The sequence below is a fragment of the Bolinopsis microptera genome, chromosome 8 (assembly GCF_026151205.1).
Source record: "Bolinopsis microptera isolate Bmic1 chromosome 8, MBARI_Bmic_1.0, whole genome shotgun sequence".
NCBI lineage: Eukaryota > Metazoa > Ctenophora > Tentaculata > Lobata > Bolinopsidae > Bolinopsis > Bolinopsis microptera.
In genome coordinates, this window is record NC_087079.1 from 15,220,994 (window position 1) to 15,248,073 (window position 27,080).

Here is a 27,080-nt window from a genome sequence, read left to right on the forward strand (position 1 = left end):
GAAATTGTGAACACTTATCAACAAAGTACGTATCCAGAAATTAGTAATTAGGATACCACATTCTTTATTGCCTGACAAGGCTTGGCCCATAACTCAATAAGTTGTAATTTCACTGATATAATGTCTATATTTTGTATTCAGATTGGCTTTTGAGTACTCCGGACCATTTGGATGCAGACTCTGCAAAGAATCAGATTACAAGTCAATAGCTTCCTCATGTGAGAAAAGCTCCAGGAATATCACGTGAGTTCAGTTCACGAAAACGGCAATTTCCAAGCTTCTTAATTATTTCACATTAAATACTCGTGTTGTCACTGCCAAATGTCGTGTCTACCAAATGTCGTGTCTACCAAATGTCGTCACTGCCAAATGTCGTGTCTACCAAATGTCGTCACTACTAAATGTCGTCACTACCATATGTCGTCACTACCAAATGTCGTCACTACTAAATGTTGTCACTACCAAATGTCGTCACTACTAAATGTCGTCACTACCATATGTCGTCACAGCATGACGTCATCACTCTGTTAGGTACGTGAAGGAGGAAGAGGTGGTATGTATCGGAGGAGCTGGTCTGCTGCCCGTCACTACTGAGGATTGTGTTCCTTACCAAGACTCTCTCGTCGACTCTATCAAACGATTTAAGGTTTGCCTGCTGAATAAAAATTGCGTATTTATTAGAAGACACAAAGTTAGTAACTATAGCTTAGGTATTATGTAGGTTTTGTTCCTATATGAATTATGATTGATATTCCTTGATTCTTTTAAAGCATACTTGAAGTCTGTATCTCTCTTCAATCTAACTTGATGAATTTTGACTATATCGCTTGCAATTAAAGGTTGATGCATTTTTAACTACAGTTTCTTCAGAATTCAAGTAATTTTGTGTATTATAGCGTTGAATGTACTAAAACTTCAAATTGAACTTGAGCTGTATAGTCTGTATGCTGTGCGATATAGTCCTAAGTATCCTATACTATATCCTATAACTCTAGTATAAGACATAAAATTGATAACAGGTGTACGTTGGTATTGGTGTTGGGGTGATGGTGATATTGATAGCAGGATTCTGTTTCCTAGCCTGGTACAGCTCCAGTCTCAAGCACAAGTTAGACGGTTACAGTCAAATGAACTATGCAGATGATGATGATAACTACATGGTCAGTTAATCAGTTATTTTAAAGATGATAACAGTGCATTTAGTGCACTTTATCCCAATATCATGCCAAATCTTATATTTATATGCCAATATTGGATCGAATACTGGCATGATTTGTATCTGCAAAATAATTGTGATCATTCCAAATCACTAAATCACGGTGCTAAAACATTGTGGATTATTGATTGTCTGCAATGTTTCTAATTTCCAGGGGGCTGACGAAGGAAACCAGCAGCACGCCTGGGCTGACAGCGGGGAGGAATCAGACGGAGAAGAAAACCTATACACTCGGTATCAGGGCAAATCTCCCGGCAACATCTTGTCCGATAAATTCGGGAAAATAAACGAAACTTTGGGAATCAAGAAGTATAAGAAATTTGGCGAGAACGATATCATGGAAATGTCCAGTAGAACAGGGATTTGATTTCTTTCCTGTTGTTAATCAACATCGTTCATATGTTAGCTCAGTTTTAATTTTTTTCAAATTGTTCTAAATTTTAACGTCAAACCTGTTAGCTTAAATTTCAAATACGTTTTTAAAATTTTTATTTTTTTTCCCTCATTTATGATTCGTCTGTATTGTGTATGGTGATTTATAATACCTAATATGTGTGCTATAAAGTTCCCGTCGAAGTTTCCCAACCCAAAATCTTACCGTCCGCGTCCTCCCTTCACTGAAATCTATCACACAAATGAATCATTTGTTAATATGTTCATATCAATCAGTTTGATGACTCATGAATAATAAACATCAATAGTGAAAACATTATTTAAACTGTAAACAGCCTTTTCATCAACATTGAAACTGACTGGCGTGATTTAAATCCGTAAAAAGCACACTCCCAAATTTGTCAATAACTTCTTTCGTGTTTCTCCGTCTCGTCACACGTTGTAGACTAGTGTTACTAGCTGGGCGCGGCGCTCAGCCTGTCATTTCGCCAAATCTCTATTCTATGACTATGAACATATAAATATAATAGCCTGGGGTCCCCAGGTAATACTAGTGAAACTTTCAGGATATGTTCTAAGGACCATTTAAAAGAGATTGTCGGGCCAGAATTTTGAGATAGGCTTCAGAAATTTTTTTATTCGATTTTCAAAATCTTGGACCTCGTATTTTGACGATTTTTTCAGGTCCAAGATTTTCAAAATCGAATAAAAAAATTTTCTAAGGCCTACCTCAAAATTCTGGCCCGACAATCGCTTCTAAATGGTCCTTAGAACATATCCTGAAAGCTTCAGGGTGATTGCTCAAAAAATGTAGGAGAAGATAGATTTTTCGACTCGATTTTCAGGGCGCGCGATTGAAAATCGCTCGCGCAATACAATTACACATATAATATGACATAAGCGCTGACCTTTGACCGGCAATATTTTCGGCTTATAGGAACAATATTTTTCCATGGGACCAAAAACAGCTGATGGGGGGAATGCAACGTCAATTAATGTCAGTATTCCATAAAAACCCCAAACTGACATTGACATTAATTGACATTAATTGACATTAATTGACATTAATTTGTCTTGAAATTTGAGATTATCATTATTCGATAAATATTCAAGATATTCACGTCTATGTAAGTTAGACCGGTTAAAAAAACAAAATGTCCTTGAATAATTATGAGTATGTTCTTATCTGTTGATCCTAAGGTTTATAGACCACAAAAAAAATTGCAGCTTCCAACTCTTCCATCTTCGGTCCCCACCTGCCACACCCATATTTTATTGGTTTCTTATACAGGTAAAATATCTAGAATCGGCTTTTTTAGTATGAAGGAGTAATGTTAGCTGTTTAAGATTCGTTATTCAAATATAAATGTCATGAAGGCATTTCGTTTAATGTGGGTTTTAAGTGCTGATGATGTTGAGAACCACGCTCTTGGATGGCCACGCCTATTTAAGAAAATTAAATTTCGGAAAACCGTATTATTTCAGTTTAATTGTTTAATGATCTGAATTTTTTCACATTTCCATATGTGATAGTAGTGAATAAATTAATGATATAAACGTTCTTAAGTGCTAAAAATATGGTAGAACTACATAATCTCTGGTCGAAAAATATCGTGTCAATTAATGTGTAATGTCAGTATTCCAAAATTTTGCAAAACTGACATTGACATTAATTGACATTAATTGACGTTGCATCCCCCCCAGCTGATAGATATCACTCCCCTCCATTAGAAACAACTACAAAGTCAATTTCGAGAGAATTTTGATGAAGACCCCCCGGCCCCCTTAACACAATACCGTACCATGCAGGATATGAGTTGTCATGTATGACCTTACCTGGGGACCTAGCTCAGGAGTCAGGCTATCATGTTCATATAAACATAGAGAATAGAGATTCGGCGGAATGACAGGCTGAGTGCGGCCTAGTAAGAATGACCCGCCGCGCACGAGTGCGCGCCTCCCCCTGTATCGTAAGAACGATCATAAAGTGAAACGACCGTGGGGGTCACGACGTGATACAAAATATGAATAGGACGTAAATGATACGCAATATAATATGTTTATTTGTTTCCACTAAAATGTTGTCATCTTACTAAATTGTTGTTTTCTTGAAAAAAGTAGTATAGTGACGTATGCGCTACAAAAGCCGCGTACTGCGTACTGAGTTAAATTGTAAAATATGATTATTTGATTGTAAAATCGCATAAACGCGCCTATTTGCTTGTAGGTTTACAACCTACCAGCACCCTGGCGAACGCCGCGGGCTTCATATTGCTGCGCGTGTTAAAACAAATTTTCGGCATAAATTTGTCAGGAGATCGACTGTAATTCCGTTTACGAACCTTTTAAAGATATTTGACAGTGCCGATTCTATCCCGTAAAGGATTTTCAATAGTGCCGAGGAAAAATAAAACATCAAATTCATTCATCTGAACATTATTAAAGGTTATAATGATATCAAATCAAGATTTCAAACGCGTACAATCATTAACTCTAATCAAGTATTGTCAACTGTGATTAAAGATCATAGCAAAGTATGCTATCCTATATGTAAGCTACAATGAGGAAGAAACAGCATTATACAACAGTATTACAATAATAAATAAAGATATAATACCAAAATGTAACTATTACTGCTAATAAATACAGTTTAAAGATAAACTTATCAAATTTAAAATTGACACGAAACTAATACGCGGTTTATATTAGAATGCAACACAAACACTAAACACATCAAATAGAAACAAAAAAAGATATCTCGCACTGTCAGTCATTACATATTACAATTATATAAATAACACCGAAGAACTCATATATCAACAGCTCGAGTAGCGCACACTACTAGTACTAATCTCGAGTGTCTGACAGTGGCAGGGGAAGCGTCCAAGGTTCGATGCCGCGATCGTGATCTTTTAAACATTTTGTGAAAGTCGTCTTTGTTTAAGAAGGTCCACTTCCAGTAGCCCATTTTCTCCCCACATAACATTTCTTCATCCTCAGCAAGACCTGTTTTATTTTCCATTACAGTAATTCCATGTTCCAATGAAATCTAACTCTTCAATTTTAATATCAGCGGTCGGATCCTGAAATATGGAAGTGAAACTCAGTAAATTTTTACAGTCAAGTAATACTATAACTTCTATTCGTAAAATTTTACAAGATTTGTTTCCAGTTTCGGACAAATTCACAATATTACTACATAACAACTTAGTAATGTAAGCAGTAAGGGCCCTCTCCAAATTTTAATCTGTAGAAGTGCACGTGCAAATAACGCGCGGCTTCAATGCAAAAATACGTGTGTGCTCTTGGCGCGCGCTAAAACTCTGCGCTGAAAATATTGGTTTGGTAACACAACGAGCGTTTTAAAATTCCCGCCAATTTCAAACTCCAGAAAAAGAATCCGAAATTTTGGGACAGCCTAAAACATATTCTGATTAATGCTTTTCGACTTTATTTGTCCGTAAACTGACAACTACAGCAAGTTGAACTGGGCCCGAGTTACTTGTTTTAAAATACAGCAAATCCATCTTCTCTACGAACTGGGCCCGAGTTACTTGTTTTAAAATACAGCAAATCCATCTTCTCTACGAACTGGGCCAGAGTTACTTGTTTTAAAATACAGCAAATCCATCTTCTCTACGAACTGGGCCCGAGTTACTTGTTTTAAAATACAGCAAATCCATCTTCTCTACGAACTGGGCCCGAGTTACTTGTTTTAAATACAGCAAACCCATCTTCTCTACGAACTGGGCCCGAGTTACTTGTTTTAAAATACAGCAAATCCATCTTCTCTACGAACTGGGCCCGAGTTACTTGTTTTAAAATACAGCAAATCCATCTTCTCTACGAACTGGGCCCGAGTTACTTGTTTTAAAATACAGCAAATCCATCTTCTCTACGAACTGGGCCAGAGTTACTTGTTTTAAAATACAGCAAATCCATCTTCTCTACGAACTGGGCCCGAGTTACTTGTTTTAAAATACAGCAAATCCATCTTCTCTACGAACTGGGCCCGAGTTACTTGTTTTAAATACAGCAAACCCATCTTCTCTACGAACTGGGCCCGAGTTACTTGTTTTAAAATACAGCAAATCCATCTTCTCTACGAACTGGGCCCGAGTTACTTGTTTTAAAATACAGCAAATCCATCTTCTCTACGAACTGGGCCCGAGTTACTTGTTTTAAAATACAGCAAATCCATCTTCTCTACGAACTGGGCCCGAGTTACTTGTTTTAAAATACAGCAAATCCATCTTCTCTACGAACTGGGCCCGAGTTACTTGTTTTAAAATACAGCAAATCCATCTTCTCTACGAACTGGGCCCGAGTTACTTGTTTTAAAATACAGCAAATCCATCTTCTCTACGAACTGGGCCCGAGTTACTTGTTTTAAAATACAGCAAATCCATCTTCTCTACGAACTGGGCCCGAGTTACTTGTTTTAAAATACAGCAAATTCATCTTCTCTACGAACTGGGCCCGAGTTACTTGTTTTAAAATACAGCAAATCCATCTTCTCTACGAACTGGGCCAGAGTTACTTGTTTTAAAATACAGCAAATCCATCTTCTCTACGAACTGGGCCCGAGTTACTTGTTTTAAAATACAGCAAATCCATCTTCTCTACGAACTGGGCCCGAGTTACTTGTTTTAAAATACAGCAAATCCATCTTCTCTACGAACTGGGCCCGAGTTACTTGTTTTAAAATACAGCAAATCCATCTTCTCTACGAACTGGGCCCGAGTTACTTGTTTTAAAATACAGCAAATCCATCTTCTCTACGAACTGGGCCCGAGTTACTTGTTTTAAAATACAGCAAATCCATCTTCTCTACGAACTGGGCCCGAGTTACTTGTTTTAAAATACAGCAAATCCATCTTCTCTACGAACTGGGCCCGAGTTACTTGTTTTAAAATACAGCAAATCCATCTTCTCTACGAACTGGGCCCGAGTTACTTGTTTTAAAATACAGCAAATCCATCTTCTCTACGAACTGGGCCCGAGTTACTTGTTTTAAAATACAGCAAATTCATCTTCTCTACGAACTGGGCCCGAGTTACTTGTTTTAAAATACAGCAAATCCATCTTCTCTACGAACTGGGCCCGAGTTACTTGTTTTAAAATACAGCAAATCCATCTTCTCTACGAACTGGGCCCGAGTTACTTGTTTTAAAATACAGCAAATTCATCTTCTCTACGAACTGGGCCCGAGTTACTTGTTTTAAAATACAGCAAATCCATCTTCTCTACGAACTGGGCCCGAGTTACTTGTTTTAAAATACAGCAAATCCATCTTCTCTACGAACTGGGCCCGAGTTACTTGTTTTAAAATACAGCAAATCCATCTTCTCTACGAACTGGGCCCGAGTTACTTGTTTTAAAATACAGCAAATCCATCTTCTCTACGAACTGGGCCCGAGTTACTTGTTTTAAAATACAGCAAATCCATCTTCTCTACGAACTGGGCCCGAGTTACTTGTTTTAAAATACAGCAAATCCATCTTCTCTACGAACTGGGCCCGAGTTACTTGTTTTAAAATACAGCAAATTCATCTTCTCTACGAACTGGGCCCGAGTTACTTGTTTTAAAATACAGCAAATCCATCTTCTCTACGAACTGGGCCAGAGTTACTTGTTTTAAAATACAGCAAATCCATCTTCTCTACGAACTGGGCCCGAGTTACTTGTTTTAAAATACAGCAAATCCATCTTCTCTACGAACTGGGCCCGAGTTACTTGTTTTAAAATACAGCAAATCCATCTTCTCTACGAACTGGGCCCGAGTTACTTGTTTTAAATACAGCAAACCCATCTTCTCTACGAACTGGGCCCGAGTTACTTGTTTTAAAATACAGCAAATCCATCTTCTCTACGAACTGGGCCCGAGTTACTTGTTTTAAAATACAGCAAATCCATCTTCTCTACGAACTGGGCCCGAGTTACTTGTTTTAAAATACAGCAAATCCATCTTCTCTACGAACTGGGCCCGAGTTACTTGTTTTAAAATACAGCAAATCCATCTTCTCTACGAACTGGGCCCGAGTTACTTGTTTTAAAATACAGCAAATCCATCTTCTCTACGAACTGGGCCCGAGTTACTTGTTTTAAAATACAGCAAATCCATCTTCTCTACGAACTGGGCCCGAGTTACTTGTTTTAAAATACAGCAAATCCATCTTCTCTACGAACTGGGCCCGAGTTACTTGTTTTAAAATACAGCAAATCCATCTTCTCTACGAACTGGGCCCGAGTTACTTGTTTTAAAATACAGCAAATCCATCTTCTCTACGAACTGGGCCCGAGTTACTTGTTTTAAAAATAAAATACAGCAAATCCATCTTCTCTACGAACTGGGCCCGAGTTACTTGTTTTAAATACAGCAAACCCATCTTCTCTACGAACTGGGCCCGAGTTACTTGTTTTAAAATACAGCAAATCCATCTTCTCTACGAACTGGGCCCGAAGTACTTGTTTTAAAATACAGCAAATCCATCTTCTCTACGAACTGGGCCCGAGTTACTTGTTTTAAAATACAGCAAATCCATCTTCTCTACGAACTGGGCCCGAGTTACTTGTTTTAAAATACAGCAAATCCATCTTCTCTACGAACTGGGCCCGAGTTACTTGTTTTAAAATACAGCAAATCCATCTTCTCTACGAACTGGGCCCGAGTTACTTGTTTTAAAATACAGCAAATCCATCTTCTCTACGAACTGGGCCCGAGTTACTTGTTTTAAAATACAGCAAATTCATCTTCTCTACGAACTGGGCCCGAGTTACTTGTTTTAAAATACAGCAAATCCATCTTCTCTACGAACTGGGCCCGAGTTACTTGTTTTAAAATACAGCAAATCCATCTTCTCTACGAACTGGGCCCGAGTTACTTGTTTTAAAATACAGCAAATCCATCTTCTCTACGAACTGGGCCCGAGTTACTTGTTTTAAAATACAGCAAATCCATCTTCTCTACGAACTGGGCCCGAGTTACTTGTTTTAAAATACAGCAAATCCATCTTCTCTACGAACTGGGCCCGAGTTACTTGTTTTAAAATACAGCAAATCCATCTTCTCTACGAACTGGGCCCGAGTTACTTGTTTTAAAATACAGCAAATCCATCTTCTCTACGAACTGGGCCCGAGTTACTTGTTTTAAAATACAGCAAATCCATCTTCTCTACGAACTGGGCCCGAGTTACTTGTTTTAAAATACAGCAAATCCATCTTCTCTACGAACTGGGCCCGAGTTACTTGTTTTAAAATACAGCAAATCCATCTTCTCTACGAACTGGGCCCGAGTTACTTGTTTTAAAAATAAAATACAGCAAATCCATCTTCTCTACGAACTGGGCCCGAGTTACTTGTTTTAAATACAGCAAACCCATCTTCTCTACGAACTGGGCCCGAGTTACTTGTTTTAAAATACAGCAAATCCATCTTCTCTACGAACTGGGCCCGAAGTACTTGTTTTAAAATACAGCAAATCCATCTTCTCTACGAACTGGGCCCGAGTTACTTGTTTTAAAATACAGCAAATCCATCTTCTCTACGAACTGGGCCCGAGTTACTTGTTTTAAAATACAGCAAATCCATCTTCTCTACGAACTGGGCCCGAGTTACTTGTTTTAAAATACAGCAAATCCATCTTCTCTACGAACTGGGCCCGAGTTACTTGTTTTAAAATACAGCAAATCCATCTTCTCTACGAACTGGGCCCGAGTTACTTGTTTTAAAATACAGCAAATTCATCTTCTCTACGAACTGGGCCCGAGTTACTTGTTTTAAAATACAGCAAATCCATCTTCTCTACGAACTGGGCCCGAGTTACTTGTTTTAAAATACAGCAAATCCATCTTCTCTACGAACTGGGCCCGAGTTACTTGTTTTAAAATACAGCAAATCCATCTTCTCTACGAACTGGGCCCGAGTTACTTGTTTTAAAATACAGCAAATCCATCTTCTCTACGAACTGGGCCCGAGTTACTTGTTTTAAAATACAGCAAATCCATCTTCTCTACGAACTGGGCCCGAGTTACTTGTTTTAAAATACAGCAAATCCATCTTCTCTACGAACTGGGCCCGAGTTACTTGTTTTAAAATACAGCAAATTCATCTTCTCTACGAACTGGGCCCGAGTTACTTGTTTTAAAATACAGCAAATCCATCTTCTCTACGAACTGGGCCAGAGTTACTTGTTTTAAAATACAGCAAATCCATCTTCTCTACGAACTGGGCCCGAGTTACTTGTTTTAAAATACAGCAAATCCATCTTCTCTACGAACTGGGCCCGAGTTACTTGTTTTAAAATACAGCAAATCCATCTTCTCTACGAACTGGGCCCGAGTTACTTGTTTTAAATACAGCAAACCCATCTTCTCTACGAACTGGGCCCGAGTTACTTGTTTTAAAATACAGCAAATCCATCTTCTCTACGAACTGGGCCCGAGTTACTTGTTTTAAAATACAGCAAATCCATCTTCTCTACGAACTGGGCCCGAGTTACTTGTTTTAAAATACAGCAAATCCATCTTCTCTACGAACTGGGCCCGAGTTACTTGTTTTAAAATACAGCAAATCCATCTTCTCTACGAACTGGGCCCGAGTTACTTGTTTTAAAATACAGCAAATCCATCTTCTCTACGAACTGGGCCCGAGTTACTTGTTTTAAAATACAGCAAATCCATCTTCTCTACGAACTGGGCCCGAGTTACTTGTTTTAAAATACAGCAAATCCATCTTCTCTACGAACTGGGCCCGAGTTACTTGTTTTAAAATACAGCAAATCCATCTTCTCTACGAACTGGGCCCGAGTTACTTGTTTTAAAATACAGCATATACATCTTCTCTACGAACTGGGCCCGAGTTACTTGTTTTAAAATACAGCAAATCCATCTTCTCTACGAACTGGGCCAGAGTTACTTGTTTTAAAATACAGCAAATCCATCTTCTCTACGAACTGGGCCCGAGTTACTTGTTTTAAAATACAGCAAATCCATCTTCTCTACGAACTGGGCCCGAGTTACTTGTTTTAAAATACGACAAAGTTAACTGCTGAATGTTCCCGGTCAAAAATTAATTATAGTTTATATTAAAATATTGTCTATTGTCTATGTTTTACTATAATGCTGGGAGCCTTGTTGTAAATAATAGGGTACATACCATTCCTTGAAAGTCGTTATTTCGGAGTGAGCAATCATTTTGTTGACTTGCGAATCTAAATTGAAATAGTCGAATATCACTCAATTTCAGTTGCAGGTCGACATCCTTAAAATTAGAGAGCAAATAATTTTATTTTGTACTCTACTTCAGTCAATATAAATATAAATTACAGCAATTTGAAGTAACAGCATATCAAGCTATATCATACATAATTATGAAAGCCTCGCAGAGATCTCGATTAAATCTGTAAACGTACATTTAACGGTAAGATATATAGATAGCGCGCAATATACATGCGCACGCATAAAACCAATATGGCTGCCACACAAAGCTACAAACTGGAACAAGAAATGAAAATTGTGAATTCAACCAGCTTGGATACTATTATCCAACGCGACATTGGTTTGAGCGCATTATCGACACGTTTTAAATGCGCGGAACATGTTTGTGCGCGGCACTTGATACATGTTTCGTATCCAAATATCAGAGATATTATTATTATTTTCCGCCTTCGGCGGCGCGCGCTTCGCGCGCGAAAAGTGGCATGCAACGTATGTCAACGCGGCACTAGCATTTTAAATTTTCAAAATTCAAATCATAGTCAGAGTTATGGTTATTTTTCAAGACAAATTTTGAGGCAAATTTTACGTGTAAATTATTCATTTTTCATTCATGATCACTCATAATTTGAACAATTTACCTTGGATTGAATTGAACTCTTCAGTAGTCGATGATTAAAACAATTGTTTTAAGAACAGAGTAGTTTTAAAGCTAAACATTCGCAATTTGTCTTAACAGGAGTCTTGGGAGAATTATAAAAATGAAATTTAAACGTTTTAGCGGCGCATGAAGCCCGCGGCGTTCGCTGGGGTGACCAGGGCACACGCCGAGTTGGACTCGACGACGGTTCAATATATGGAACAGATATTTTACGAGTATCACCCGTTAACTATTTGCTTGATACATGTTTCGTATCCATATATCCTTCGGCGGCGCGCGCTTCGCGCGCGAAAAGTGGCATGCAACGTATGTCAACTATTTGCGCGTTTTAGAGGGTTCAATTACGCCAGGCTATGTTTATGAACATAATAGCCTGGGGTCCCCAGGTAATGTCATCTCTGAGTTCATTTTAATGGATGATACTCGTAAAATATTTGTTTGACCGTCGACGAGTCGAGCTCGGCGCGCGTTTTAGTAGGTTATAAACCTACAAAATTTATTCAGAAAAAGTAAGTAAATTTCTCGAAAGAATAAGCAAATTTAGTTAACTGGACTGTTATACGTCTGTACTATAATTTTACCATTTAGTACATTACCCCGTTACATTACTTTTACACTACTGACATATTTTCTGAACAAGGGCCAGTTTGATTCACGATGTCAATCCTTCGCATCTCGCCGATCTGCATACGTGTGGTTGCGAGAAGCATTATTGGATGCGCGCGCGCGACCCAGTAGTGCATCGCGCTACAAAGGGCCAGTCTTCTTGCTACTTTTTGAAACCCTTTTTTGAACCCTTTTTGGCACCGTTGTTATATGAAATGGTAGTAAAAGGATCGTATTGAGACATATAGGTAACACACATATGCTTATAGCAAAGCCCTGGAATATAAGAGTTTTAGTCATATAAAAGCAACTTAACATCGTGCTCCTGTTTCGTGATCAGCAATGATGAGCTCTGACCAAACTTTCTGTCGGCCGGAATATTGTACACTTTGCTGACGGTATGAAAAGATTATAAACTCGTTAAATATACACCACCGCCATGCAGTGCCTTCAAAATTTAAAATACTAGATACTACACATTGAATTAGGATTCCTTTAAATATCAAATTGATATATTATATGGACACGTTCATTTGAGTTTGAGGATATTGGTAAATATAAGTGACCCTATTAAAAGGCACAGTGTAGTTGACTTTGTCACACTATGAAATTACACAAACCCTTGATGGTTAGGATAATCGTCTCATCCTCTAGGCTAACTTTGTCACATAACGATATCTTAATCAGGTGATAAGATATCGCTTAAATACGGCCGGCACGGAAATGGTTACATTGTCACACTATAAACATGTGACAGAGTAAATATGGACCCCTTGCTGCCGTTTTTGACCAAAATTTTGAGTGTCCAGTTGATTGGATGGGTACATATGACCATTACCTACATATTTAAAGACTTTTTTCGTTAGATGGTGCACTCAGGTTTACTCTGTCACACATTTAAGAAAATATGTGAACAATGTTTAGGGAACCCTGATAAGCAATGCTGAGTAGTGTAGGTTTAGTTAATGGCCTGGAAGTGCTAGGAATTGTTATTATATCATATAGTCGCAAGGAATTAAAACACAGAAGGCACAGACAAGTTTACTTTGTCACACAATCTTGATGATATCTGAACATGTGTGAAATTGAACAAATAATGATATACCAGCTTAAACCCTTTGTATTACGTACTATGGACCAAACAACACTGCTAGTACCATGCACCAGTCACATAAATCATTATCGGGTGGTAATATGTTAACAGTGTCACAATTAAACTACCGCAACATGGTCAAAAATAGGGTAATTTTGTCACAAAAAAAAATTATAATTCTGTCAGCTCCTTGCTGGCAAAATAACTAGTTTATCGAAATTTTTTTGATGATAAAATTACATAGTATTCTAATAGAGGTATAGTTCTTCAAAATAGGGGCAAGACATGTTTACTTTGTCACATCAGTTATTATAAGAGTTAGGTAATCGTCATCAGATTAACCGATCTTTTTCGTAGTATGGATCGATTAATATAGGCAATAAAGCATCCTAATTCCTATGCCAATTTTAACACACTATCTTGATATTGATGGGGCAGGAAAAGTTAATTTTGTCACATTTTTAGTGACTTTGACAAATTTAACCTGAAATTGTTAAACTTGAGCTCTGATGTTCTGGACAATATTCTACCAATCGTTTCTGAAAGAATGTTGAATTCTAATAGAGTTATAGATCTTCAAAATAGGGGAAAGACATGTTTACTTTGTCACATCAGTTATTATTAGAGTTAGGTAATCGTCATCACATTAACATATATTCTTTTGTAGTTTGGATTGATTTATTTAGGTAATAAAGCAGCCTATGCTAATTTTTACACACTATCTTGAAATTGTTGGGGCAGGAAAAGTTAATTTTGTCACATTTTTAGTGACTTTGACAAATTTAGCCTAAAATTGCTAAACTTGAGCTCTGATGTTCTGGACAATATTCTACCAATCGTTTCTGAAAGAGTATTGAATTCTAATAGAGTTATAGATCTTCAAAATATATGGGCAAGACATGTTTACTTTGTCACATAAAAGGCTAGCTTATATAACATCTGAACCGAAAGTAAGAGTACTTTCTTGACGAAAGTCAAATACAAGGAAATACTTTCGAGAAAACCATAGTATATAGCTAACTTTAGCAGGGTAGTGTTGGTTATGTGCCTAACCTGGTGAGCACAGTGGATATCCTTGCTGTACGGCTAGTTAAACAAGGAATTGAAACTGTGGGGCTCCGTGCAGACCAACCTACCTGTGGCTAAAGCTCTAATATACAAAAAACAATACATCAGTTATTATTACAGTTGGGTAATCGTCATCACATTAACATATATTTTTTTGTAGTTTGGATTGATTTATTTAGGTAATAAGGCAGCCTATGCTAATTTTTACACACTATCTTGAAATTGTTGGGGCAGGAAAAGGTAATTTTGTCACATTTTTAGTGACTTTGACAAATTTAACCTAAAATTGTTAAACTTGAGCTCTGATGTTCTGGACAATATTCTACCAATTTTTTCTGAAAGAATGTTGAATTCTAAAAGAGTTATAGAATATATAGATCTTCAAAATAGGGGCAAGACATGTTTACTTTGTCACATCAGTTATTATAAGAGTTATTATAAGAGACTATTTCATTATATAATCATTGTTTTTAACCTATTTACGATTTCGTATAATTTTTTGTGACAATGTAAACATCAACTGATCTTAACTTGCATCAACTACATTGTCATCATGTAAAGTTTTTCCGCCTTTCAAACCAAAATCAGATATAAATAATTCGCCCAAAATTTTAAATTCCATATATTGTGACAGAATTAACCTCATTTCCCAATAACCAAGTGCCTGTAATAGCTATCTATTCAAGGCATCATGTAGCCTCCAGGCTCGACAAACCCCGACAAACCCCGACAAACCACGACAAACCCCGACAAACCCCGACAAACCCCGACATATCCCGACAAACGGGGTTTGTCGGGGTTTGTCGAGGGGTTTTGCCTCGGGCCCACCGGCTACATGAGGCCTTCTTGTATAGTGTTTTTCCACGTAAAGCTTGATGACTCCGTCTCGGCTTTTTGTTGGGAGACTCAAAAAAAAAAAAAAAAAAAAAAAAAAAAAAAAAAAAAACCTCCAGGCTCGACAAACCGGAAACCCCGTCAAACCCCGTCAAACCCTGACAAATCCCGACAAACCCCGACAAACCCTGACAAATCCCGACAAACCCCGACGTGTCAAGATATGTCGTATCATGTCGGGCCCACCGGCTACATGATGCCTTATTCAAAGCAACATATTTTAGGGCTATGATTGGTACTCCATACTTGGTAGATCAACCATCAAATAATGAGTAAAAAGGGTTTTGAGGACACCTCACAGTAGAATAGAGGTATGGTATTCTGAGTGTGACAAAGTTACCTAAATATTGCCTTGTAACCGTTCGATCCGTGCCCTTTAACCAATGTTGTATCATAATTGTTAGATTGACCTAATCTACTATGTTTCAGACCAAGGAATGATAATTAGACAACTGCAGTTAACTAAGTCACAAAAATGTGACATTTGAAACATTATAGTGCCTAACAACAATAGATTTTCTTTCTGAACAGTGCATATGGGAGTATGGGTTACGTGGCTAATGTTCAGAACTTCTGAACGTGCTAGGTTAATAGATGTCAAAATTAAGCCACTATCGTCAAAAACGCTATTATTTTTGTTTACCAATATCCTCAAACTCAAATGAACGTGTCCATATATATTGTAAACTTGTTTATTCTATATTAAATGGCATAAAATTGAACTTTTTGTTTGTAACTGAAATTTTTGTTTAACTGAGAATGTCCACCTTTTATTTTTGTCAGTTATGTCATCTTCTAGCACTGCTTTTCCTTGAGCTGTGTTTTAACAACGTTATTTGGATTCACGGAGAGTGATACTGATTCAATTTTACATCTGTCTCTGAGGGAATTATGTCCGAAACAATTTTATTATTTTTTCATAATAAAAGGTCAAGAATATGCGATTACAATTATTATTAAATCTAAAATAGCTAATAATGTAACTAATTATTAACTGTCCCATGCAAACATTGTTTGTTTATGATCGTTTTACTCGTACACATGCATTCTGATAAAATTGCACCTTGTTATTATTTTCAAATTGTGTTTATTACTATTTATTACGCTTAATTATCTTTTTGTCTTTAGTCTATATCATTTTGTTGTTTACACATGATAGTCATAACCGAAAAAAATTTCAGGTGTCATGTCTCCACACGATTTGGTTCCGATGAACTTTGGTATCCGGTTACTGGACTCACCGACACACAGTACCCTGGAGCTTATAGCAAAACAAAGAAAAGTAGTGAGAGCTAGTTCAGTTATCTTATCATTTAACAGTCCTGTGATAGATCACATGACCACAACTCTTCATATGACTAGTTTGAATGTGGAAGAGTTCAGTGAGAAAGCTGTGAGATATTTTGTTCATGCTGCCTACACTGGGAAAACTCCACTTATCGCTAGAGATGTATTCAGAGATATCAATAAGTTGGCCAACGTATTTGAAATGTCTTGGTTGGTGAGCCGATGTGTTGATCAGTTTAACCATATGGCTGGTACTATCCAAGAACCTTCATATCGAGACTTAGTTTTCTTATTTGATGAAGCAGTTTATGTTTTATCTAACCTCAAATCTAGACAGTTAGTTGAGATTGCTCTTACAAAGATCCAGTCACTGAATGGGGAGTCACAGCGTGATTTTATCTTCAGATATCTCCAAAACTTGACCTCTCTGTCTTGCCAACAACTAGATTTGATCATTGAGCTGACGAAAACTAATGTAGAATACGTTGTAAAACCAATTACAGAACAAATTACTGCTAGTTTATCTAACCAGGGAACTTTGGATCTAACCAACTTCAAATATACTCTGGAAAACATTGATTTGAGTTATTGTCTTAAAAACAATATTCAGCTTTATGAGAGACTGTTTGGTAAGTTAGAGGAACTGTGTGGTACAAATGATGATTTGAAGTGGCTGCTTAGACTTCAAAGAAAATCTATTAAGGAGTCAACAACATCCAAGGAATTAATCTCTTCAACTGCCACCACTTCTGGAGTTACTCAGTGTCTCAGTGTCTGCAACATACCTTGTGCTACAGCTACACCAATAATACCAAATATGTTTCACACACTTAACACTACCTTGACATTTGATGAAGTTGTTGATTGGTTGGGTACATCTGACGAAGTTTCAAATTTCTGGATGTTCTTGGAGGGAATATGGACTTGGATGAGAGCTAATGAAGACACTCAAGTAAAAATTTCACCCAAGTTACGAAGAAAAGTTTGTGAAATCAGAAAACAGCGGAAATGGAGAAAAGTTTCCGAAAATTTTCTTGAAAATCTTGTTCCCCTATCAGAATCTTCCTATAAATTTTTTCGAGGAGTAATAACCTGTGAAGATCTTTGTACAGCTATGCTAACAGAAGCAGGATGGAAAATCACATTTACTGAAGAAATCAAGGATATTTTTTCCCTTCTCAAAGAAGAAACTAAGATATCCTTTTTCAGCCATAGATTCCAAGGTTTTTCAAATTGTTCTAAACCAGGGAAATGTGGATTTATTCTAAAAACAGTACCTGCAAAAGAGCATGCTAATTTCGTTCTCTCTACTGATCCCATTGATTACTTATACTCAGAAGAAATACATTATCATAATGATATAGATACTAAAGATTTACATCTTTTGGTGCAATGGCGCAAAAAGCTAAAGATTTTCAACATGCACACCGGTCATTATCTTCCGATGAGCTGGGCTGGTAGACCTGTACAAGAGGATAATGGACTTCTTTGGAATACATTTCCAGTCCATGAATATGGAAAGGATGATACGTATGTTTTTTGTTTATTGTACCCAAATTTGTAAAAAGGAAGTGTCCGAAAGACGTTAAAACGTTTTTCGGCACCAATTGCAATTTCTTTATGGTATCACTGCTATGTTTTGGATCAGCTGAAATGTATTGATACAGATGTTTTAAATTTTGGTTTGTCATCTATAACCCCTACAAGGTTATATACTTATATTATATGACAGGGGACATTAAACAACCCACTCGTCCCTAATGGTATAACCTTTATTCATCATGTTATAGATGTGGATACTGGCGGGGAGGTGATCATTGTTTGTTTACGTTTTGGTGGCGCCTCTAATAAGCAGGTCAAAGAGGTGATCATTGTTTGTTTACGTTTTAGGTGGCGCCTCTATTCAGCAGGTTGAAGATGTGATTCAAATTTTGTATTATCGAAGGCTTGTAACACTTGTAACGCCTTCTTGTTAACCCCCTTTGAAGGTCCCGAATTATTTTCTGAACGAAAGCTCAAAAATAACCGAGAAATCGACCTTCGTATTAACTCATTTTGATGACTGTTACTGACCTAAAATTTCACGAAAAATCAATTGCCTCGATCTTTCGGTTTCAGCTTAACTCCTTAGAGTTAGGTCATGAGTAGAACCGAAGGATCAAAATATATGTTGCTTGTTGCTCGTATTAACTATAAAACATCAATTTTGAGGGACAAGGAAGTGTTTATAGGTTCTGAAACCTAGTTAAATCGATTTCTCGTGCAATTTTAGGTCAGAAACAGTCATCAAAATGAGTTAATACGAAGGTCGATTTCTCGGTTATTTTTGAGCTTTCGTTCAGAAAATAATTCGGGACCTTCAAAGGGGGGTAACAAGAAGGCGTTACAAGCATTACAAGTGGTACAAGCCTTCGATAATACAAAATTTGCATCACATCTTCAACCTGCTGAATAGAGGCGCCACCTAAAACGTAAACAAACAATGATCACCTCTTTGACCTGCTTAATAGAGGCGCCACCAAAACGTAAACAAAAAATTATCACTTCCCCGCCAGTATCCACATCTATTGCCTCATTGTATAAATAATTTTGTCTTGTGTAAATGTAATTGTAAATATAATTGTGATGCTGCTGTACAATTTATTTGAATTTTAAAATAAAAGTGTCTCTTCTTTTTTGCGTCTGTGGATAACACCAATATACTGCTCTGACCTGTTTAAACTTGCAATTACTTGATAGTTTTTTCTCCAACCTGCCTGCAGTGGTTTCTAGCTCGAACAACTGACAGAAAAAAATTGATTGAAATAAAGTTAGGACCTAAAGGTATTATAATCAAAGACATTTTTTCTGTTTTTGAACAAGAGATTAAGTTACACTTTCTCTGTCAAAGTGTCAAGGCTTTGTCGAATTGTACTAAACCAGGGAAATGTGGATTTATAATAAAAACAGTACCTGCTAAAGAGCATGCTAATTTTGTTCTCTCTACTGACCCCAATGATTACTCAGAGGAAATACATTATCATGACGAGATACATGCTAAAGATATGCATCTCGTAATGGAATGGTTTAAAGAACTAAAGCAGCCCTGTGGTTGGCCGAGTTATTACCTTCCGATGAGCTGGGCTGGAAGACCTGTATACCAGAATAATGAAATTATTTAGGATACATTTCCAGTGACAGACTATTCGAAGAATGATAAGTACAGTTTTTTTTTATTCTTCCCAAATTTAGATAAGTAGATTTGGACAAACAGACATAGATTTTTTTGGATAATTGCCACAGGCTTAATATTTTTATATCATGAATGTTTTTATGGGAATCATCGATTAAAATTAAAGCTTTTATATTTTTATACATCTAATAAATGATACAATTACAGTAGTCAAGTTCTTAGAAAACAGTGTGGAATTCGGTACTAAGAGTTGATCTTGTGGTCTTTAAATGCCTCAATAACATAGCTATTAGCCACGCAGTACTTATAATGACACATCAATCTAAGAGATCAATGAAGACGGAATTCTAGACTGGATGATGACTTTCATTTACAGAAAGTTCCTCTTATTCCGTATTTTAGATGCACGGGTGATTTTGATGATATTCCTAATATTTGTCCATAAATACTGAACTGGTATGATATTTCAAAGATTTTAAAGTAATTAAGGGGAAATAAAGTTTGACTTTTAAGACATGTCGGCATTGTATTGAGTTACATACACCCTGTATAAAGAGATTTAAAGTGTTCATGAAAATAAATAGTACATTTAATCAGGCAAAAGTTTTTAAATAGTTGATAAGTATTGATTGATTGAAATAAATTTTCGTGCACATACAGAATGAATGGTTAATAATTTAATATATATGTAGACCAAGGTCTGTGCACGGGATGCTTCCTGGAAGAATCCAGTTCTTTTAGCGGGGCACCCTACCTAAAGCCAAATTGAGATATAATAATCATATTCCTAAGAAATAATCAGAAATCGAATACCAATCAAATAATCAATAAATGTTTTTGCCATGAAACGGACCAAACTGATCCTAACTCATATTCCACTCATCATAGCATATCGCTTCAGCATGTACAAAGGGCATAACCTCAATCAGTTTAATCAAATAATATGATATATATGAGTAGTAACCATATTTACTATGCAAAATGCCCCAACCACATAGTGTAAATTTATATAGAATTCAAATTCCATATCATCATTAAACCTCAATACCTAGTCAATATAATAGCCCAAGCAAAATTAAATAACTTCTTATATACCTTACTGTCATACTACAAATTAATTAAACATTTGAAATCTGTTGACCAGAGAATAAATTTCTAAGCCTAATGCAAGTGAAATAATTTAGATGCAATAATGAATGCCTAATGTGAGTATCATTTGTCAATGTCCTTGTAAAAAAGTCTGTACAAGAGATATGAGTAACTAATATAGAAGAAAAAACAGGAAGTTGTCGTCTGTTGTAAAATAAATAAAATATCTAGAATATAAATTAGAATATAAAATAACATTCAGTCAATGTGTCGTCAATAAACTGTACAATTATCAAATGTTAAAACTGGGTGATACAGTCACCAAAAATAAATACTAAGTATGATAAGTTAATAAATTAAATGTGGTCTATAAAACTACCACTAAGTCAATAAATTAAAAGTGGTTTATAACACTACCACTATGGGAACCCCTTCTCCAGTTAAAACATGTCAGTCATGTGACCTGTTTAAAATTGTACCTGTTTAAAATTGTAATTGCTTGATAGTTTTTCTCTAAGCTGCCTGCAGTGGTTTCTAGCTTAAACAACTGACAGAAAAACATTGATTAAAATAAAGTTAGGACCTCAATTAGATAATTTTAAAGACGAAAGTATTATACCCAACATTGACCGGCGAACTGATAGCTACTTCAGAAGCAATGAAACTACAATCTTCTAGATAAAATGAGTCATAGTACTTTCAGCCGGACCCATCATAAGTGACATAAATCTAAAAGATAGTATGGTTAGTTTCTAAATATAAACTCAAACTCTGAAAAGGAAACTGCCGTGAAATATGAAACATCAATAAAAGGACCAAGTATTTTTAAAATAATTTATGGAAAGCCCCTCAGACAAAATAAAAATCAATTATGCAATAAAGGAATCTTAAAAGGGTTTGTACTATTCATTCCTGAGGGGTGGAGGGAATTTAAGGCATGTATATATCGGTGCTCATGCTCCTTAACATCTAAACTACTAGGACTTGAATTTTCTAGGATTCACACTGAAACACTTGTTAAAATTTTCCTTCTGAGTCAGTCCATGCTCTATATGGAGGTGGAGTCCTACGCAGTTTGAGTCATCATCCGTGTCAACCTTTTGCCCACTGATGATCTTGTAGAATGCTCTTCTGTGTTTTAAAGACGATTTAATCCAGAAACCTTAAAAATTATCCCTCTGTCATTTTCAAATTCATGTTAATGGTATCTACATTCTACATTTCTATTTTAGAATTTGTGTTGCCTAGTAACTGATCTCTCTTTGGAGTGACTTGTTGTCCATTCACCATATTATACAGAATCGACAAAATCTCGGATTATAAAGTTAACAGTTAAATTGTGGTACTTTCAAAAGACAAAAATTGTTATTTTAGAATTGTATTTCAGCAGGATGAGTTCCACGGCTGCTGAGGGGATGACCATTATTTTTCATCCTCGTTAATGCTTAATTTAATTAATATAGATTTGATTTTGTTATAACCCAAAGATCAAGCTGAACTTTTCAATTCTTTCTTTTATAACCAGTTTTCGGATCCTTCACTTTATGACACTGACATCTCCTATGTCAATGATGTTGATTTTGATATTGACTTCGATCATCGGGATGTTCGTAAGCTTCTTTCAAATATTAATTCAAATAAAGCCCAGGGACCAGATGGCATACACGGTAAAATTCTAAAAAATTGTTCCGTAGGTTTAGCTTACCCTCTAACATGCATTTTTCGTGGATCCTACAACAGCGGCTACATTCCACAAGAATGGAAACTGGCAAATGTTGTCCCAATATTTAAGAAAGGTAAGAAAAGTGAGGTTGAAAACTATAGACCAATATCCCTTACTTGTTTAGTCATGAAAGTTTTTGAGCGCATTGTTAAACGTAAACTGCTTTCTTTGACAAGTACCCTTCTTGATCCCAGACAGCATGGTTTTTTAGAGCACAAGTCATGCACAACCAATATGGTTGACTTTTGTGATAGCCTGGCATTGTCTCTTAACGAAAACATTATCAATCATGTTGTGTATTTTGATTTTGCTAAGGCATTTGATTCTGTAAATCATGATATCCTTCTTCATAAGCTAAAGACCTTATATAACATTGATAGTACACTTCTCAAATTTCTTACCAATTACCTTCAAGGCCGTTACCAAAGAGTGGTTATTGGTAATGAGATGTCATCTACCCTCTCAGTTAATTCTGGTGTCCCCCAGGGCTCTATCCTTGGTCCTTTACTTTTTGTATTGTTTATCAATGATATTCCTCTTGGCCTTTCAGATAATACTGATATTGTTTTGTATGCCGATGATACAAAAATCTGGCGTAAAATACATTCATCTTCTGATAATACTAATTTGCAAATGGATATAGACTATCTCTCTGACTGGGCACTAAGAAACAAAATGCGATTCCATCCAGCAAAATGTAAAGTGCTTATTGTTTCAGGAAAACCATCTTTATCTCCTCCATTCGCATATAATCTTGATGGCTCTACTCTTGTGTATGTAGAGTTAGAAAAAGATCTTGGAGTCGATGTTACTCCTAAGCTAAGTTGGAATAGTCAGTGCGACAGAATTTATACTAAGGCCTGCCAACAACTTGGTATGGTCAGAAGAAATGGCCATATTGTCATTGATCAGAAACGTCGCCGGGCGCTTTACCTCTCCCTGGTTCGTAGCCAATTCGAAAATTGCTCCATAATCTGGCGCCCTTGTAATAAATCACTTAGTGATAAATTAGAAAGTCTCCACAAGAGAGCTATTAAATGGATTCTGTCTGAAGAGGGCCGCAGTTATCCACCTGAGCAATATGTCAAAAAGTGCAAGCTTGTCGACATTCTCCCTTTGTCTCAAAAGTTTGACTTGAATGATCTTATTTTTTTTCCACAAAGTTCTGAACAATTTAATTCCTGTATCGCTGCCTCACTATCTCTCTTTATATCAGGGGACTTCTCGACTAAGACGTTGCCACCTCGACAGTCTGTCTATTGTTTTATCAATTTTACCTAAGTTAAGTCAGAATTCACACACCTTATGTACCTCAAATAGCCCACTGGCAAAATCATTTTTCTACAGAACTCATATACTGTGGAATGGACTCCCTTTACAGGTAAGACAGATTGTGTCTACTAGTCTTTTCAAAGCTGAGGTCACTAAGCATCTATGGAAATGTTTATTGGATAGTGAAACAACAGCCTAGCCTAGTCTCTTTGCTCCCCATATTATTATTATTTTTGTTTTATTAATTTTTTTATCTACCTTCCTATACTTTCAACATCATATCACACTTCACCCGCACACCTTCTCACACATTAATGACCATATCAGACCTGTATCTAATGTATCTGGAATTTGACGTATTGAAATAACAATTTTGACTATATATCCACAGTTATTCACCATGGATTTGTTTGTTATTAAATAGTTTTTCATAAATTTTTGGATTTAGATTGATTCGATGTAATGGGTCCAAGTTACTGCGGACATAGTTCACTATGTGTTTACCGTGTTTGGGTGCCCATCATATTTTACAGATGGGGGCGATATTTTGAACGATTCTATTTTATATTCATCTATTGCTGTACTCTGTAAAATTTGAAAAGTATTTAATAAAAAAATATACATTAATTGTATATAATATACTTAAATATATTTTGTAATATAAGTACTACATACATAACTGAAAAATTTCAGGTGAAATGTCTCCAAAAGTGTTTGTACCAATGAATTTTGGTATCCAGTTACTGGACTCTCCAACCCACAGTACCCTGGAACTAAAGGCAAGTCAGGGGGCAGTGATACCAGCCAGTTCAGTGATCCTATCTTTCAACAGTCCTGTGATAGATCACATGACCACAACTCTTCATCTGACCAGCATTGATATGAAGGAGTTCAGCGAGGCAGCTGTAAGATATTTCGTTCATGCTGCTTACACTGGGGAAACGCCACCTATATCCAGAGATATGTTCAGAGATATCAACAAATTGGCCAATGTTTTTAAGATGTCTTGGTTGGTGAACAGATGTGTTGATCAGTTTGAAAATATGACTGAAGCTATTCAAGAAGCTTCGTACGAAGATTTGATATTCTTATTTGATGAAGCAGTTTATGTTTTATCTAACCTCAAATCTAGACAGTTAGTTGAGATTGCTCTTAAAAAGATCCAGTCACTGAATGGGGAGTCACAACGGGATTTTATCTCCAGATATCTCCAAAACTTGACCTCTCTGTGTTGCCAACAACTAGATTTGATCATTGAGCTGACAAAAACTAATGTAGAATACGTTGTAAAACCAATTACAGAACAAATTACTGCTAGTTCATCTAACCAGGGAACTTTGGATCTAACCAACTTCAAATATACTCTGGAAAACATTGATTTGAGTTATTGTCTTAAAAACAATATTCAGCTTTATGAGAGACTGTTTGGTAAGTTAGAGGAACTGTGTGGTACAAATGATGATTTGAAGTGGCTGCTTAGACTTCAAAGAAAATCATTTAAAGAGTCATTGATATCCAAGGAATCTGTGACTTCAATTGCCACCACATCTGCATCTGGTGTTGCTCAATTGTCTGACAGTAACATAATACCAAATATGCTTCATACTCTTAACACTAGCTTGACATTTGACGAAGTTGTTGATTGGTTGGGTACATCTGACGAAGTTGTAAATTTGTGGATGTTTTTTGAGGGAATATGGACTTGGATGAATGCCAACGAGGGGTCTCCAGTCAAATGTTCATCCAACTTCCTGAACAAGGTTCGTGAAATTAGAAAAAAACGGAAGTGGAGAGAGGTGTCTCAATCATTTCTAAATTGCAATTTGCTTCTGCATAAGTCAGAGTCTTCGCGTGAATTTTTCCAAGCAATTATGTCCTGTGAAGATCTTTGTATAGGTCTTAGAGAGGCAGGCTGGAATATAATCTTTACTAAAGGTTTAATCAAAGACATTTTTTCCCTTTTCGAACAAGAGACTAAGTTATACTTTATCTGTGAAGGTCACGCATCTGTGTACAATTTGTCAAATTGTTCTAAACCAGGGAAATGTGGATTTATTTTAAAAACAGTACCTGCTAAAGAGCATGCTAATTTCGTGCTCTCTACTGACCCCAATGATTACTCAGAGGAAATACATTACCATAACGAGATACATGCTAAAGATATGCATCTCGAAATGGAATGGTTTAAAGAACTAGAGCAGCCCAGTGGTTCGCGGGGTTATTATCTTCCGATGAGCTGGGCTGGAAGACCTGTATACCAGAATAATGAAATTATTTGGGATACATTTCCAGTGACTGACTATGGGAAGAATGATAGCTACTGTTTTTGTTTATTCTTTCCAACCTTACCATCACATCAGCTGAATCCCTGGGATCGTTTGATATAAAGCATTTCTAAAAACTTTCTTATTCAAATTGTCTCAGCATGAACTTGAAAAACTTTATCAATGACTGATTTTGTCCTATATTTAGTGTTAGTACTTTAATTTTAAGCTTCACTCTCTGATTTTAGTATGAAGGATATATTTTCAAGTATATGACAGTAGTCCTAACTTTTATCGTGATAGTTTCTGGGATGACTAGATTAAACACTGCTGAGTATTTAAGTTTATCTTAATAGTGGTGTTCTTAAACTTCAATTTATTATTATTATTATTAGATAAACAAATTTGGACAAACGGACATCGATTTTTTGGTTAATTGCCACAGGCCTAATTTTTTTATATCATGAAGATTTTTATGAGAGTTATCACTTTAAATTAAAGCTTAAATTATATTTTTTGATTAGTATTACAATGAGCTGGGCTGGAAGACCTGCATACCACAATGATGCAATTTTTTGGATACATTTCCAGTGACAGACTATGGGACGAATGATAGCTACTGTTTATGTTTATTCGCTTGATTCGAAAATGTTTAATACTAAGGCATTATGAATTTTTACTAAATTGACTACATATTGATTGTGGTGATAATAAATGAATTGATTATATTGATTATGACGATGAAAAATATATTAATGATTTCCCAAAAAATTGTGCCTTTTCTTTAAAATTTTGCAACCTTGAATGTTAACAGTAGAATATTTTCCCATGTAATAATATTGTACATAATTCTTCTTTTTTCAAAGAATATTTTACTCTGGATATCATCGTTTGTTAAATATTGAGTAGGATGTTGATAATAATAATGGTGATAGTAACTTTAAAATTGAGTAGGATGTTGATAATTTTAATGGTGATAGTAACTTTAAAATTGAGTAGGATGTTGATAATAATAATGGTGATAGTAACTTCAAAATTGAGTAGGATGTTGATAATAATAATGGTGATAGTAACTTTAAAATTGAGTAGGATGTTGATAATAATAATAATGGTGATAGTAACTTTAA

General features: G+C 36.2%; 2 protein-coding genes across 3 annotated transcripts in view; both read left to right on the plus strand.

The window, feature by feature from the left end:
- Positions 1-1,804, plus strand: part of LOC134819352 (endosome/lysosome-associated apoptosis and autophagy regulator family member 2-like) — a 39,901-nt gene extending 38,097 nt beyond the window's left edge. The window contains exons 21-24 of the mRNA XM_063829276.1: positions 142-243; positions 532-646; positions 1,020-1,160; positions 1,371-1,804. Of these exons, the coding sequence (XP_063685346.1) occupies positions 142-243; positions 532-646; positions 1,020-1,160; positions 1,371-1,583 (571 nt within the window). The 3' untranslated portion in view covers positions 1,584-1,804. The remainder of the gene's footprint in view (positions 1-141; positions 244-531; positions 647-1,019; positions 1,161-1,370) is intronic.
- LOC134819353 (store-operated calcium entry regulator STIMATE-like) overlaps positions 1-27,080 on the plus strand; it is a 71,074-nt gene that overhangs the window by 23,666 nt on the left and 20,328 nt on the right. Inside the window, exon 2 of one of the 2 annotated variants that reach the window (XM_063829277.1) lies at positions 24,383-26,366. The exons of the other annotated variant lie outside the window; for it this stretch is intronic. Coding sequence (XP_063685347.1) covers positions 24,388-26,076 — 1,689 coding nt within the window. The 5' untranslated portion in view covers positions 24,383-24,387 and the 3' untranslated portion in view covers positions 26,077-26,366. Of the gene's footprint in view, positions 1-24,382; positions 26,367-27,080 lie in introns of those variants that run through there. 2 annotated transcript variants of the gene reach the window in all.